This window comes from Pristis pectinata, chromosome 20 (assembly GCF_009764475.1).
Source record: "Pristis pectinata isolate sPriPec2 chromosome 20, sPriPec2.1.pri, whole genome shotgun sequence".
Lineage (NCBI taxonomy): Eukaryota > Metazoa > Chordata > Chondrichthyes > Rhinopristiformes > Pristidae > Pristis > Pristis pectinata.
In genome coordinates, this window is record NC_067424.1 from 36,735,775 (window position 1) to 36,751,781 (window position 16,007).

The following is a 16,007-nucleotide window of genomic DNA, read 5'->3' on the forward strand; positions in this document are numbered from 1 at the left end:
TCAATGCCACTCTTTTGTATTAACATCTTATCCCTTGATTCCCTTACTATGTAAAAATCTATTGATCTTTGACTTGACTGAGCCTGCACAGCCCTCCTTGGTTAAAGAGTTCTAAAGATTCACTAAACTCTGAGTAAAGAATTTTTTTTCTCACCTCAGTCACAAATAGCTGACCATAGCTGTAAAGTCTCAAGCCAAGGCAGTCTCTGTATTTACGCTGCCATGTCCCAATGAGATCACCCTTTATTTTTGAGAGAATAGTTCCACTCTGCCAAATCTTTTCTTGTGTAACAAGCCCATTGTTGTAGGAAATAGTCTGGTGGACCATGGGTTGCGCTCCATCTTTTGCAGAACCCTTTGGAAGATGGGGGAGACCAAACTGTTCCAGGTGTGGTCTCACAGGACCTTAATATGATTGGAGTAAGACATTTTTATTTTTGTGCTCAAATCATTTGCAATGAAGGGCAATAGATTATTGCTTCCTAGTTGCTTGTTGCACATGTTGGCTCTCACTGGTCCTGTGTGTTGTGCACGGATCCTTTTGAACATCAACATTATCTTTCAATCTCTTAACAGTTATAAAATACTCTGCTTTTCTACTCTTTAAAAAATCAAAGTTGATGACTTCATGTATTTCCACATTATGTTCCATTTGCCATGTGCACACCTACAGTGGCATGTAAAAGTTTGGGCACCCCTGGTCAAAATTTGTTACTGTGAATAGTTAAGTGAGTAGAAGATAAACTGATCTCCAAAAGTCATAAAGTTAAAGATGAAACATTCTTTTCAACATTTTAAACAAGATTAGCGTATTTGTTTTGTACAATTTTAGAGTGATAAAAGGAAAGGAGCACCATGCAAAAGTTTGGGCACCCCGAGAGATTTGAGCTCTCAGATAACTTTTACCAAGGTCTCAGACCTTCATTAGCTTGTTAGGGCTATGGCTTGTTCAGTCATCATTAGGAAAGGTCAGGTAATGCAAATTTCAAAGCTTTATAAATACCCTGACTCCTCAAACCTTGTCCCACCAATCAGCAGCCATGGGCTCCTCTAAGCAGCTGGCTAGCACTCTGAAAATTAAAATAAATGATGCCCAGAAAGCAGGAGAAGGCTATATAAGAAGATAGCAAAGAGTTTTTAGGTAGCTGTTTCCTCAGTTCGTAGTGTAATTAAGAAATGGCAGTTAACAGGAATAATTGAGGTCTGGAAGACCAAGAAAACTTTCCGAGAGAACTGCTCGTAGGATTGCTGGAAAGGCAAATCAAAGCCCCCTTTTGACTGCAAAAGACCTTCAGGAAGATTGAGCAGACTCTGGAGTGGTGGTGCACTGTTCTACTGTGCAGTGACACCTGCACAAACATGACCTTCATGGAAGAGTCATCAGAAGAAAACCTTTCCTGCATCCTCACCACAAAATTCAGCATCAGAAGTTTGCAAAGGAACATCTAAACAAGCCTGATGCATTTTGGAAACAAGTTCTGTGGACTGATGAAGTTAAAATAGAACTTTTTGGCCGCAATGAGCAAAGGTATGTTTGGAGAAAAAAAGGGTGCAGAATTTCGTGAAAAGAACACCTCTCCAACTGTTAAGCACGGGGGTGGATCGATCATGCTTTTGGCTTGTGTTGCAGCCAGTGGCACGGGGAACATTTCACTAGTAGAGGGAAGAATGAATTGAGTTAAATACCTGCAAATTCTGGAAGCAAACTTCACACCGTCTGTAAAAAAAAAGCTGAAGGTGAAAAGAGGATGGCTTCTACAACAGGATAACAATCCTAAACACCTCAAAATCCACAATGGACTACCTCGAGGCACAAGCTGAAGGTTTTGCCATGGCCCCCTCAGTCCCCGACCTCAACATCATCAAAAATCTGTGGATAGATCTCAAGTGCAGTGCATGCAAGACGGCTCAAGAACCTCACAGAACTAGGAGCCTTTTGCAAGGAACAGTGGGCGAAAATCCCCAAACAAGAATTGAAAGACTGTTAGCTGGCTACAGTAAATGGTTACAAGCTGTGATACTTGCCAAAGGGGGTGTTACTAAGCACTCAGCATGCAGGTTGCCCAAATTTTTGCTTCGGGCCCTTTTCCTTTTTTGTTATTTTGAGACTGTAAAAGATGGAAATAAAAAAGTAATCTTGCTTAAAATACTAAAGAAATGTGTCATCTTTAACTTTATGCCTTTTGGAAATCAGGTTATCTTTTACTCGCTTAGCTATTCACAGTAACAGAAATTTTGACCAGTGGTGCCCAAACTTTTGCATGCCTATGTATGTTTCTTGAATTCTCTCTGCATCACCTTAGAGTTGGAGGCATAATACTCTCACTTTACACTGCCACCCAGTTGTGTATAATCAACAAATTTGAATATATTACACTTGGTCCCTTCTTCCAAGTCACTGGTATGAATTGTGAACAGCTGGGACCCCAGTGCTGATCCCTATGACCTCCCATGAGTTATAGTCCCCCTTCCAAACCCATTTATTAAGTGCTTTTGGCTTGCTCACTATTCACAACAGTAAATTGCCCCCAAGCCTTTGTACTCTTGTTTAATAGCCCGTTGTGTAGCACCTCATCGAAGTCTCTCTGAAAGTCCTAATACACTATATCTGTAGGTTGATCTTCATGTACATTGCTAGCTGAAACCTCAAACACAGATTTGTCCATCTTGATTATCTTTTCATAAATCCATGTTGATATTCACCAATCTAATTATCATTTCATTGGCATAGAAAAATAGCAAGGACCTTTGTTTGTTTTCTTAGCCTTATCCAAAATTATAATTATACTAAATTGCAAACTGCATTTTCTACATATACCATATTTAAAATGTTCCAGAAATTAATTGTCAGATGAGCTTGAGTGAACTGGGTAATCATCTGTTATCAATATACTTAGTACTTTTTCGGGTAACATTCAAGTCGAATGTTTAATTATATTTGTTGACCACCTGTTGAATATTGTAATAAGTTTGAATTTTAAACTTGCATTCTTTTTGTCAAATGGACCTTACCCTAGGACTCTTGGGGGTGGGGGGTGGACTTCAACCCCAACTGTCACTATAAATAATTTATTGACCATTTATTAAGTTTTTCAAGAATGGAGGTGAGAAGGTATTAAGTTTTTTCTTAACTGAACATTTCCATTTTTTTTAATATTTCAAAACTTGAACTTATTCCAAGGTATAAACTGGCTGAATGTCTATTAAATAATAAAAAAAACAAAAACTGCAAATGCTGGGGCTACTCAGCACATCAGGTATGATATTGGGTAGAGAAAACCAATTAATATTTCTCATCCATGATTTTTCAAAAGAACTATAACAAGTGAAAGTTAAACTTTAAAGTGCAGGGAAAAGTGAGGAAGGAGCAAAGAGGTCTGCGATGGGATGAGATGGAGTAGTGAGTAAATTGTCAAAAATGTAGTTAACATTGAATGCTTTAAAGGGGTACACAGGTTGAAGTTTAAGGAAAGAATTCCTGTGTTTGGGGCCTGATGTGTGGCACCCAAATGGCTGAATTGGAAGAATATAGATGTCTGAGAGCATCAGGGCTCAAGGTGACTATATATTTGGAGAATGCCTAGTCTATTTAAGGGATTAGAGCATCATGGTGAGAAACCACAGGTAATATGGGAACTGAGAGCCATTGAAGGTCAGCAAACAATTTGGAGAATAATGTTGATCTCTAATTTTCTGATTCCATGAGAGCATTGAGGGAGAGATGGACATTATAACAGAGATTATAGTAGACAGTTTAGATATGGTAGCATAACAGTTAAATTATTGGACAAGTGAAGGACTGGATTCTTTAAGTAGAGATGGTATTCACACCCCTCTACCATATGAAGAAATTAAATTTGACTTAATACAAGGCTCTAATTAGTAAGTTTTATCAACAAAAAAACCTCTATAGGTCAAAGAAAGGAATCCTTGCATGGTGTAGCCTCTGACTGCAGATGTGAGGTAATGTGACTTTTAACTACCCTCTAAAATGCTTCAGCAGATCTCTGTGGACATCAAACCAATCCAAAAAAGAACAGAATAAAACCAAATGTGCCACCCCATATCAGATTTGGTGAAGAACCAAGTCCTTGCAATCTGTTTTCATTAATCAATGGAAGCTTAGAAGAGGGGTCCTGCCAGGCAGCAGCCTTGTATTATATATACAAGCAATCACCAAATGTGTGTGCTAGACTCTATTCTGATCCCTGGGCACGTCCTTCCCATTAGCAGTGTAGATCAACCAGGGTGGTGGCAGTGACGCATGGGAGGGACTGGCACTGAGAATCCTTAACATTGATTCCGTGAAATCTTGTAGCAGCAGTTCAACTGGAGAATTTAATATTTAGTTAAATAACCTTGGAATAAAACACTGGTACCAGAAATTACCTGCTGATTGCTATCCAGTTGATGAACTTGTGCTGCTTTGCATTCAACACCACTTGTATTTAAGAAGTATTGTGGACGTTATTTCCCCTTTCCACCCCACATGATATGCTTTTCACAATATCGAGCAGGCAACCATCTGATTGGGAAATAATTTTCTCAAAACGCTGTGGCGTACCTTCAACATGCAGACAGCAACAAAGTCTGATAGTTGCCACAACTTAGTTATCATGGAGGGAATTTAATAAAGGTTCACTAAAATTATTCTTGGTGGGTTTGTGAAAGAAAAGTTATTGTAACTGGGCATATACTGTTTTGACTTAAGAACAATGAGAGGTGATCTTTTCCGAATGTATCTTAAAGGGCTTGACAGGGTAGATGCAGAGTTGATGTTTTCCTTAACTGGAGGGTCTAGAACCAGTGTTAAAATTTGTTGACAATTCAGGACTGAGATGAAAAATTTCTTCATTGAGAGTTGTGGAAGCACAGTTGTTGAATATATCCAAGACGATGATTGATTGAACTGGATATTAAAGCAATCGAGTGAAATGGGGTGAGTTCAGGGAAATGCCAAAAGTTTAAAAAAAATGAGCCATGACCTTAACAAATGACCTAGCAGGCACAAGAGGCTAAATGGCTTACTCCTCCCACTTGTGTTTTATTTGCATCACCATCTTATGGATTAATGCTAGCTTTCTCAATGACACCTGTGTCCCACAGAATGCTTGGCAATGGAAAGAATATGGTATCATTTGCTCAGTTTTGGTTAAAAAAATAATCGTATGGCTTTGACCACTCTGGTTTCTTCAAGACTTTGGATAAGGAATGAAGTTTGTTGCAGGGACCTAAATAATGGCTCCAGCTCACCATTTTGTTCTGTGGATTTTTTTCCTCATCCATTACTGTGTGCCTGTCAAGCAGACTAAAAAAAATACTGACGTGCTGTATAGGTCTAGACATGGTGAATCTGTCATCAGCATTTGTGTAAAATGTTATGTAATTTCAGATGTTTCCAAGGATTATCATTTACAGCTGTTAAGTTATTTGGACATTTTGGTAAAGTTCTATTATATATTTTAAAACAAAAAAACAAAGCCATGGGACAATGTAAACTTGATTTTAATAGTAGGAAACAGTGTTTGAGGTGTAATGTTGGTTTGGATTTCATTTTGAGAGGAGATCCATTGAAGTTTGCTCTTGGAACCGCTAAAATATGGAGTGTGGTAGAGACATGGACACCTAAAGGTTTTCCCAAATTGGTATAGCTTTGAGAATGCGTGGGTTAATTGCAAATTAACTCGGATTGGAGTATATACCTAACTTTGCTAGTGCATTCATAAATAAAAATGAAAGTGTATTAAATAACTCCCAACTAAACATTTCAGAAGCATTTAGAACTCCCAAAATGTGTGGATTGAAGGGGAAATAAGGAGGTGATTGTGGGTGAAATGAAGCACACTTTCTAGTTCTACAGAGGGTACAGATGAATGTCTTTTGCTATTTACAGATAATTTAACCTGTATCTAACAGTATCTATTCTCCTGCATCCTTTTCTGATTTCAGTAGTGTGCTTTATCTTTCAGTTTGCTGTTATGGTGGGTTCAGATTCATTGCCCTATCATTTTGTTTTCTGTAGGTACTACTACCTTGGCAGAATACTTTCATTTTATTTGTATAATCAGGAGCCAGATTGGGTTCTCTCATTGGGCAACAAATATAGTTAATAGTTTCAGCATTGGATGTAAATAGACATTTCATCAATTTTTCAGAATGATCTCATAAACCTACTGCCACCTGTCATTTAAAAAAAACACTCCTGATAGTTTATTTATATTTGATCAGTTTTCCATAAACAGTAGAGTGCTTTATAAATCTCAAGTTCATGGATTTTAATTTTCTTTTAAAACTAATTAGGGGAGAGCCTAAGACATGGTATGGAGCACCAGCATACGTGGCAGAACAGCTGGAGAGTGTTATGAAGAAACTGGCGCCTGAGCTGTTTGAATCCCAGCCTGACCTTCTGCATCAGCTGGTCACCATCATGAATCCTAACACTCTGATGGCTCACGGAGTGCCAGTACGTATTGCAGATCTCCATGCAGCCCTGAGATCCTGATTTTAAACTTAGATTTTATTTTAGCAAGGAATTGCCGGAGATGCACTAGAGTTATCCATTTGAGACAAAGCTTTGGCAAAAAAGATTGACAGTTTAGGCTTGCTTTGCTTGGGAAGGAATTGGAGAGGAATTTAAAGCACAAAGCAGTCATGGTATTTGATAACTGAAGTACAGTTAAGAGAAGTTATGTGACCATTGTAATATTTTGTGTTGCAGTATACTATATAGTAGTTTACCTGTATATCCATCGAATAACCTCTTTCAGATAGCCTTTACTGCAATATTTCCCAAATGTTATCTATAGACAAAATTAGTTAGATCATTCATAAGTTAATAACATTTGTATATCTTATGCAGCATTTTTTTTAGAATCACCAAAGTGTAGTTGTCAATTGAATGACTTGCTGTGCCTGGTTTATATATTTCTATTTCTTTCCTCTTCCTACGCCCTTCTGCTCCCTTGTCCCTTCCCAGAAAAATGCTAGCTCTAAAAGTTGGATTCTAATGTTAGAGCTTGCTTTTTTTTGAAATATTCAAAGTTTCAATTCACCGTCACTGATTTTTATATGAGAAACCCTTGGTGCAATATTGCTGCATTTACTGAACCAGAAAATGTCATTGAATATCCCAAAGCACTTTATAGCCAGAGGTCATGAATAGGGCTGTATAAAATTAAGTACTACTTTACTACTTTCCATTGTCAAGGAACATTTTAAAAACAAAAGCAATACATCCATATCTAATCATGCTCTGCTTTTGCCTTTTAGTCCTTTTTGTTTTGCCAAGCCCATGACTTTTTGCGGCTCCAAATTGGTCTGTTCAGCACTCGAATTTGGTTTTTAGTTTTATATTGCCACCATTTCAGACTTGGATTGAATGCGTCATAATTTTTATAGTGCAGTTCCTAATTATGACAACTGTACATAGTCTGCACAAATTTGAAGCTTGACATAGACTTTCAATGGAATACCTGAATCAGTCAAATGCTATTTTTGATTATTTCATTATATGCTCCATTCAAGTGTTTCTTGCAGTTGATAATGCACAAAATTTCAAGTCTAGGATTCATCCAGAGCCAATTCCAAGCCACATTCTACTAAAGGGGAGACACTTGAGTTCAGTCACAAAAGTTTGTAGAGCCAAGTACCTCTCTCGTCTGACCCCAGAGCAAAGAATCAACATGTGTATGTATAGATCAAATCAGAGTATGTTTGTCATTTTGCCTGTGTCCCTTTTTAGAATTAGTAAAATATTGAACTTGAGGCGGAGCTTTTAAAAGGCCAAAGTCGTGTATTATTTTTTTCATTAAAATTAAGTAAATTTGGCAGTCTGTTGGATATCTGAAAAGCCCTTTCAAAAATAACTCATTGCATTAGCATAATACATTAGTCTGAGATCTTGATTTGTACAGATGTATTTTCTTTAGGACACTTTCTTTAGGTCTTCAAAGTTTAGAACAATTAAAGATAAGCTTGTGATATTAATGATTCAAAAGGATCTGTAGACATACTGTTAGTCATTCAGATAATCTAAACAAAATTAGATTTCCCAACCTTACTATTAAAACTGTCATCGAGGTTTTCCTTAAGCATGCACGTACTTAAACACAGTTACTTGAAGACTTCAACAGTTCAAATCTGTTCATTTGCACCTCTGTATTCATTTACACATCCATGACCTGCTGAGAACAAAACTCCTATGGTGGTTTCAATGTTGGATTTTTAAATTAAAAATAGTTACTGCCAGAAATAGTTTGAAGCTGTGTTTCACACACTAATTATAGAATAGCCAACTCTGAAACCTCAGGCAGACCTGTTGAACAAATTAAATTGTTGTAATTTTAACAGAAATACCTTTTCAATCAAGGTCTTGTTACTTTTTCTGCATCCAATGTGACCACAAATTTTGAGTGATTTGATTGAAATTGGTAAATCTGACATGTAGATCTAGGCCCTAATCCCTCTAAAGAAAGTACGGAAAGAAGAGTATATTTCAGAGTACAGGACACTTGGCAGGGGAAGGGGGCGATGAACCTCCTGTTTACACATTTTTACAGTTATAGAGTCATACAGCACAGAAACAGGCCCTTTGGCCCACTGAGGCTGTGCCAGCCATCATGCATCCATGTACATTCTACATTGATCCAATTTTATTCTTGTCACATTCCCATCAATTCCACCGCCCGCCCCCCCCCCCCCCCCCCCCCTCCCCCCCCCCCCCCCCCAAAGACTCTTTCCCCCCACCCACCCACACACAAGGGGCCTTCCACAGTGGCCGGACAACCTGACAACCCGCACATCTTTTTAGGATGTGGGAGGAAACCCACTTATCACAGGGAGAAGGTGCAAACTCCACACAGACAGCATTGGAAGTCAGAATCGAACCTGGGTCACTGGAGCAGCAGTTCCACAAGCTGCACTACTGTGCTGCCCACTTTGTATTTGGTGGGAAATGTATAGCCCTTTTAACTCGTTTAAGTTTATTGTCATAGACGTAAATAGTGTATTGTCATAGGCAAACAGGGTATAAATGCCATGAAAGTTAGCTTTTTGAAGCACAGTACATTACAAACATGACAAATATAAGTTAACATTGACTTAACATAAATTACACATATCTTGGATGACAAAATATACTAAAATAAAATTTTAAACTAAAACTCCAAATTGTATAAGAGCTGCACCAATAAGTAAGTCAACATTCTAATTCTTAGCCATATTAAATGCAAACCTAATGCATTCTTCCCTATGTTCTAGCTGATGTGATGCTGTAACGTAGAAGAGTGAGCCATATGGACATTCACTTACCTCCACTCCAATGGCCCAGATTAACACGCTGTTAGAGGTTACATTATTTTCTGCGCAATACTCTTTCACTTGAGGGGAAATACTAATTAGCAAACAGTTGGTGATGACTGACAAGAATCCTATCGTCTCAAAAGCAGTCTGCCAGACAGTTAAAAAATTTTGCAATTTTTTTGTGTTTAACTTGAGGGCATGTATGGTGCCATTGCTGTCCATTTGACCAGTTTCACTTTGAAGTCGATGTCATTGCCCACAAAACTTTCTTTCTTAACCAGTCTGCTAGAGCCTCCATTGGACAGTTCAATCATTCTCTTCATTCACCTTCCTTTTAAAAAGTAAACCATCTTTTCTTCATTTCTGTGAGTTTGGAGATGGAGTATTTTAATATTTTACTAGACTCTGACTCATTGGTGTTTCAGCAGGAATCTGAATCTATTCCTGAGCCTTCCCTCAACTGCAAATATTTGTAAAGGTTGCCAACTCTGCACAAAATTTGGATGTATAATCACAAGTGTTCTTGCTTTTAAATGTTCTGAATTGTACATCATACACCTTGTACATTCAGATCAGTGTTCTGCACAAATGAATCCATTGAGGTGGCATGCTCAAGGTTATTCTGTCCTTCAACCAGTAAGCAAACTTTGTCCCTCAATTATGTTGAAAGTTGGGCATTGGATCCCCAGTGCTCAGTTTTACCACATAAGAATCAAACACTAACTCTGGAGTCCTGTGTGTCTGTTCACAACCATGTCATAACTTTCCTCCAGTGTGTACAGATTTTAGTTACTGCTCTGAACTTGTAGATTACGTCCATAGAACAGTACAGCACAGTATGGGTGTACGATGTTGTGCAGACCCTTTTCTCTTTGCTCTGTCTTTTCTATATCCAGATTAGTTGTTCCTTTTTACTGCTTACCCAGTGCAATAAGGTACTCCTCATCCTTGATCACATCAGTCATCATGTCAACTCGTCTTTTTCTCCTGATTCAACAATCATTCCCCAAAAAAACTCCATATAGACATACCAGTGTACCTGAAACCCCTTCAGCTATGCCATCCTGTGTGCCATGCAAACTATACAGCCCTTGGTCATCAGTCAGATCACCTTCCTGTATCTCCCCACCTTGTATCCCTTGCCAGTTACATTGTCTGCTCTTTCATAACCCCTTTTTTCTATGTTTGTTCCTGGAAAATCTAAATTTGCAATTGCCCTTAAATCTCAATGAGTCTTTGACCTACAGTTCTCAAAATAGTAATTTTCTAGCTGTTGATTTGCTATGTTTATCTTTCACTGCCACCGCTGTCTTGTCTTCATTAAAGTCCTTGTTCCCGCTTTGTTCCACTTTGTCCACCTTGCCTTCCTCTGCTCCAAGAAAAACAAGCCCAGCTTATCCAATCTCTCGTCATAACTGAAATGCTCAATTCTAGGTAATGTCCTGGTCAATTTCCTTTGGTCAGTTTCCTTTAGACCCCCTGCAGTATAGTTATGTCTTTCCTACATTATTGTGACCAGAAGTGCACACAGTACTTCAACTCTCACCTAAAGTTGTATCATATCCTCTGTATGCTTATTCACTGCCCCAGCTAATTAAGATGTATCCTCTTCATAAACCACCTTATCTGTATGCTGCCACCTTCAGAGATCCTTGGAGTTGTTTCCCAAGGCTCCTCTGTTTGTTTAGAGCCCTACCATTCATTGCATGTGTTGTATCCTTGTTTGACCTCCCAAAATGCATCCTTCACACTTGATAGGATTAAATTCCATCTGTCATTACTCTAACCATCTTCCTGACTCATCAGTATCATCCTGTAGCCTAAGACTACTCTGCTTGCTACCTAAAACACCAAGTTTTTGTCATCTGTAAATCTGCCAATGATACTTTTTATGTTCACATCCAGATTATGTACAACAAGCTGTAAGGGTTCCAGCACCAATCCCTGTTGTACCCCACTGGTAATGGGCTTTCAGTTACAAAAGTAACCCTCCAACATCACTATAATTCCCTTTATGAAGTTATTTTGGATCCAATTTGCCCTGGATCCCATGGCTCTAACCTTGGTCTCCCATGTGGGACCTTGTCAAATTATTGTTATTATGTGAGGGAAAGAAAAATCTCAAATCCACGAAGCTTGCGTCAACTGCATTGCCCTCATCAAACACCTTGTTAGTGCATCAAAAATTTCAATCCAATTGATCAGAGAGGAAATCCCACAAACAAAGCTATGTTTACTATCTTTGAATAACCTTTGCCTTTTTGAGTGTGGATTAAACCTGGCCTTCAGATTTATTTTCCCCCAATAATTTCCCTACCACAGTGTGATTTACCAGTCTATATTAACCTGGTTTATTCCTGCTGCTCTTGTGGTACTATATTTGCTGTCCTTCATTTATCTGACACTTTCCCTCTGGCCTGTGATTTAAAGATCTTTGGTAGAGTCCCAGTAATCTCCTTCCATATCTCCCATCAGCAGCCTGGGATGTGGCCTGGAATTTATCCACTTAAGCATGCTGAGACACCAAATACCTTCTCCTTAATGGTAATTTGTTCTAGAATTTCAGCATCCCCTTTCTGAATTCTCCAACTTTAGTGCCCTTCTTAGTGATTATTTATTTAAGAACTCATCTACATTCTTTGACTCCATGCACAGATTGCCAGTTTGGTCCCTAATATGCCTTACTCCTTCTCTGGTTACCCTCTAGCACTTAACATGCCTAAAAATACTTTGGAATTTTCCTTAATCTTGTCCACAAGTGATGTTTTGTGCCCTCTCTTTGGCCTCCTAATTACCCTTCTAAGTACCAAAATTTTCTATTCCAAAAAGTACCAAAATGTCATTCCTCCCCATTTTCAGTTTCAGGAGAGATCTGGCTTGATAAAATTGAGCTTTAATCAGCTTTATTCTGCACTGCTAAATCTGAGAGTTACTTCACAATTCTGGATAACCTCTTCCTTTTCTCTCTAACCAAGAATCCCTCTTTCCCCCTCCCCTTTTTCCCCTTCCCCCACCACCACCATCCCCATCAAGACAAGGAACTTAACTATCTTTGTTTCTACCATTTAGCTGCTCTAGAAATAGGTCTTTTTGTTTCTCTTCAGTCTCTCCAGGTTACCTTGACTGCATATTCATTAAATTGACTAACTGTATGCTTTCCTTGAATACTGCACCCTATCTCTTTTAAAGCCGAGTTGTAATCCTTCCATCCCTTCCTCAAAAATTCCATTATTGACTCACCTATTCTTGCAAACTAACTCACAGCTTTCCCTTCCTCAAATTACTTGATTTTATATTTTAAAATGACCCAAACCAAAATCAGACATGTTATCCTATGACTAGAGCAGTAGGGCATTGTCCTTCCTCCTTGCTCTTCATAACCTCTATTCTTTTATACACTGTCTTTCTCCAATGTAACTTCTGTTGTTCAGTGGAACTACTCTTGGTTTTTCATTCATTGCCACATAACCTCCAGCAATGGATTTTCGCTCTGCACTTCCACTGTTTTCTCTCAGTTCTCTGACTTGTTCATGACTCTCTCCTCCTCTTCATCTGCGTGGTGTCCTTTGGCAGCAACAGCTGATGGCATAGGGTTAGGTTCCTGTCATGAGCAATTCTCATATCAGTAAAATCTGGAAATCAGAAAATGCAGGAAGTACTTGACAGTTCATATATCTGGTGTGGAGTTAACATTGAAGTTGATGACATTCCAGCAGTTATGATGAAAGACCATTGATCTATAACAGCAATTTCTCTCATCATAGATGTTGCCTCGCTTTTTTCTGCTTCTAACTTCAACCCTTGGCTCACTGTTGAAGTGTCTTAGTTGGAACACTACATGTCAATGCACATGCTTGGATGAGTCGCTATTTCCTCCTGTTAAACATTGAGATCAGTGTCAACATCTTTTGCCCCCTTGTAATTAGGTTTGTCCAGACTCCCTGGATATTTTTCAGATTATACCACGTCTTACAACTGGAGTCAGTTTGTTTCTATGCTATGCTTCCACCTCCATTTTCCACAATGTCACATCTTAATGCTACTATAATTCTAGTTCTTTCCCTTTTATCAGCAGCCTTGGCTTATCCAATATTCTGCTGCCCACTTCCTCACCTGCTCTGAAACTCTCCTGTCATCCATGTACTTGCTGACTAACATTGCTTTCCACCTCTGAAATGCCCCAAATTTAAAACTCCCACAAATTGTTTAAATCTCTGTATGCTTTACCATTATTTTTCCGTAATCCTCTTCAGCACTGTATGCTTTGGAGCAGTGCATTCCTCTGATGAACTTCCCTGCCCTTTGCCCCACTGTTGATAGTTGTGCATTTAGCCTTGGGGCAAGAGCCATGAATTTTTTTCCCTAAGCCTCCCCACCACACTCCAGCCATCTTCACCTTTATCAAAATTTATTGATTGGTGTCATTTGATCTATTCACGAGTAAACCCAAATCCCCTTTTTGTGTCGTTTCCAAACAATATTATGAATTTTGCCCTGTAAGATGACTTTTACTCTTTAACAGATTGTCTGCTTAGCTTGCCAGTGAAATTGAACTCTTAAATTTTTTATATCAACTCTTCCAAGTTAGTATGCTGTGGAAATTAAGAGATGTCCTTTTTCACCAACTTACTTCATTTAAGTGTAAAAGACTTGAGACTGTTCCCTGTGGTATCCACTGTTTACCACCTTTTGTTTCACTGAAAATTAAAAACAAAACTGCAGATGCTAGAAATATAAAATGCAGAAAATCATTTGGCATGGTAGGCAACATATGTGGAAGAGAAAACAAATTTAACAGTTCAAGCCATTCAGTTACTTTTGATCTCCACCCCATTTTGTATTTTCTCCCAGCCATTGAAGGAGGCTATTTGACCAATTGAGCCTATGCTAGCACAGAGCAATCCCGTACACCCACATTTTCCCTTTAACCTAATCTCTCAAATACCCATTTAACAAACACTTCCCCAATCACCCTTATCTGATTCTCCTACCACCCAGCTACATCTGGGGTTGTGGGATGAAACCAGAGCACCCAGGAAAACCCATGTAGTCAAAGAATTTGCAGGCTCTGCACAGCTAGTACTAGAGGTAAGAATTGAATGTGGGACTGGAGCTGTGTGGAGATGGTGTTACCTATTGCACTAGTCAGTTGTCCCTTGGGTATTCCTTTTTTTTCTCCATCCCTGTTCCTTCTCTGCAACTTAAAACGTTTTCGAATTCTAACTTTTCTCAGATCTGATGATGTTTGCCCACAGTGAGTACTTCCAGCATTTTGTTTATCAACTTGTATGTTTCTGCCTGTATTTTAGCCTGCCTCTGGTCCGCTTCAGTGACCCTGTGAATTAGTCTTCACGTAGACTTTCTTTCATCTTTTCCTTCTTACAAATGGATGCCCACAAGGAAGGCATCGGAAAACTGAAAATTGCCATAAGATAAATTATATCATATACTAACATTTTTCTAGTCTACTCTGCTTTCTCCACTGATTTTTTTTCCAAACATTAAATTAATTGAAATATTTGAATCAGTGTTGAAAGTCTGCTTAAAGCCCCCTTTCTCATGGAAATCCTGTAGAAGAAGATAAACTGTTCATGGATGTTTATCCTCAGTGCAATATTTATATATGCATTCAAGAATGATTAGCGATGATCACGCACAATTTCAAAACTTAAAATCTTTCAAATTTCTGTGAAATCTTTTCTAAAAATAAAACATGAGCTAGTTTTATCAATCTACCAATCATTTTTGGTGTTTTATCATGGAGTATGCTATAGTATGGGAAACATGGTGACTTAACGTGTTGATTTTTACTTATTAAACACTGGCTTTGAACTGACCATAAAGTGCAGCATTGTTATGAATAGAAACATTCAAGATGTGGTTACAGTTATGATAACTTGTTCTCTAGTGAATGGCACAGGATTTAAATATCAATCATTTGGAATTGTTGTCAGTTTGGGTGGTTCCTTTTCCTTGCAGTTCAACATCATTCTGGATATATGTGTTAGTGCATGCATATGTTCTGCAACCTTGTCCACCAGCTAGTGTTTAAGTTTCTGCTTTGCACATTTGGTGCTTCTATACTTGCTGCTGTTGTCACAGTGCTCTGCATTGTCTCCCTCTTGAATTTCTTTTGGTAAGGCTACTTTTCCTCTTTAAATTGTACCTGTGCAATTTGCCTACACCTTTATTTTTGACCTTTAACTGTCTAAAAAGCTTTTTTATTTGTTCTTGTTTACTTTCTCTTGTGCTCCTGTAGATATTTGACACTTTTGACACAAACTAGCTTGCTTTTGAAAGTTGGCCTGTTCTTTTCAGTTTGACAAAGCAAGGATGTACAGCTACAGCACTGTTATGATTTGACATTTAATACTTCGGACAGTGAACACATGTTGGTTATCCTGCTGTCAGGCATGTGCACATACCAATACATTATTTCTAGCTCATGCCATAAACAACCCACAAAATATCACTTCTCAGTTCAAGTATCACAACTGTTAATCATATCTGCCTGCCAATTTCAAATGAAATCTGTCAAAACCAAGCTTAAGACACAAGAGCCAGAATTTTGATAGGACCTGCAATGGTGTGGATTGCAATTCAAAGCAGATTGGGAAAATTGAGCTAACTGCTCAATATGAATACTGCAGTAGAATGCAAAACATTGTTGCCAGAAAAGGAAGTGAAGTTCCTTCCTTTCGTGGCAC

The 16,007-nt window shown here is 38.4% G+C and overlaps 1 protein-coding gene across 1 annotated transcript in view; it reads left to right on the forward strand.

Annotated features, from left to right (window-relative positions):
* kdm5ba (lysine (K)-specific demethylase 5Ba) overlaps positions 1 to 16,007 on the forward strand; it is a 117,902-nt gene that overhangs the window by 51,294 nt on the left and 50,601 nt on the right. The window contains exon 12 of the mRNA XM_052035038.1: positions 6,301 to 6,463. Within this exon, the coding sequence (XP_051890998.1) occupies positions 6,301 to 6,463 (163 nt within the window). The remainder of the gene's footprint in view (positions 1 to 6,300; positions 6,464 to 16,007) is intronic.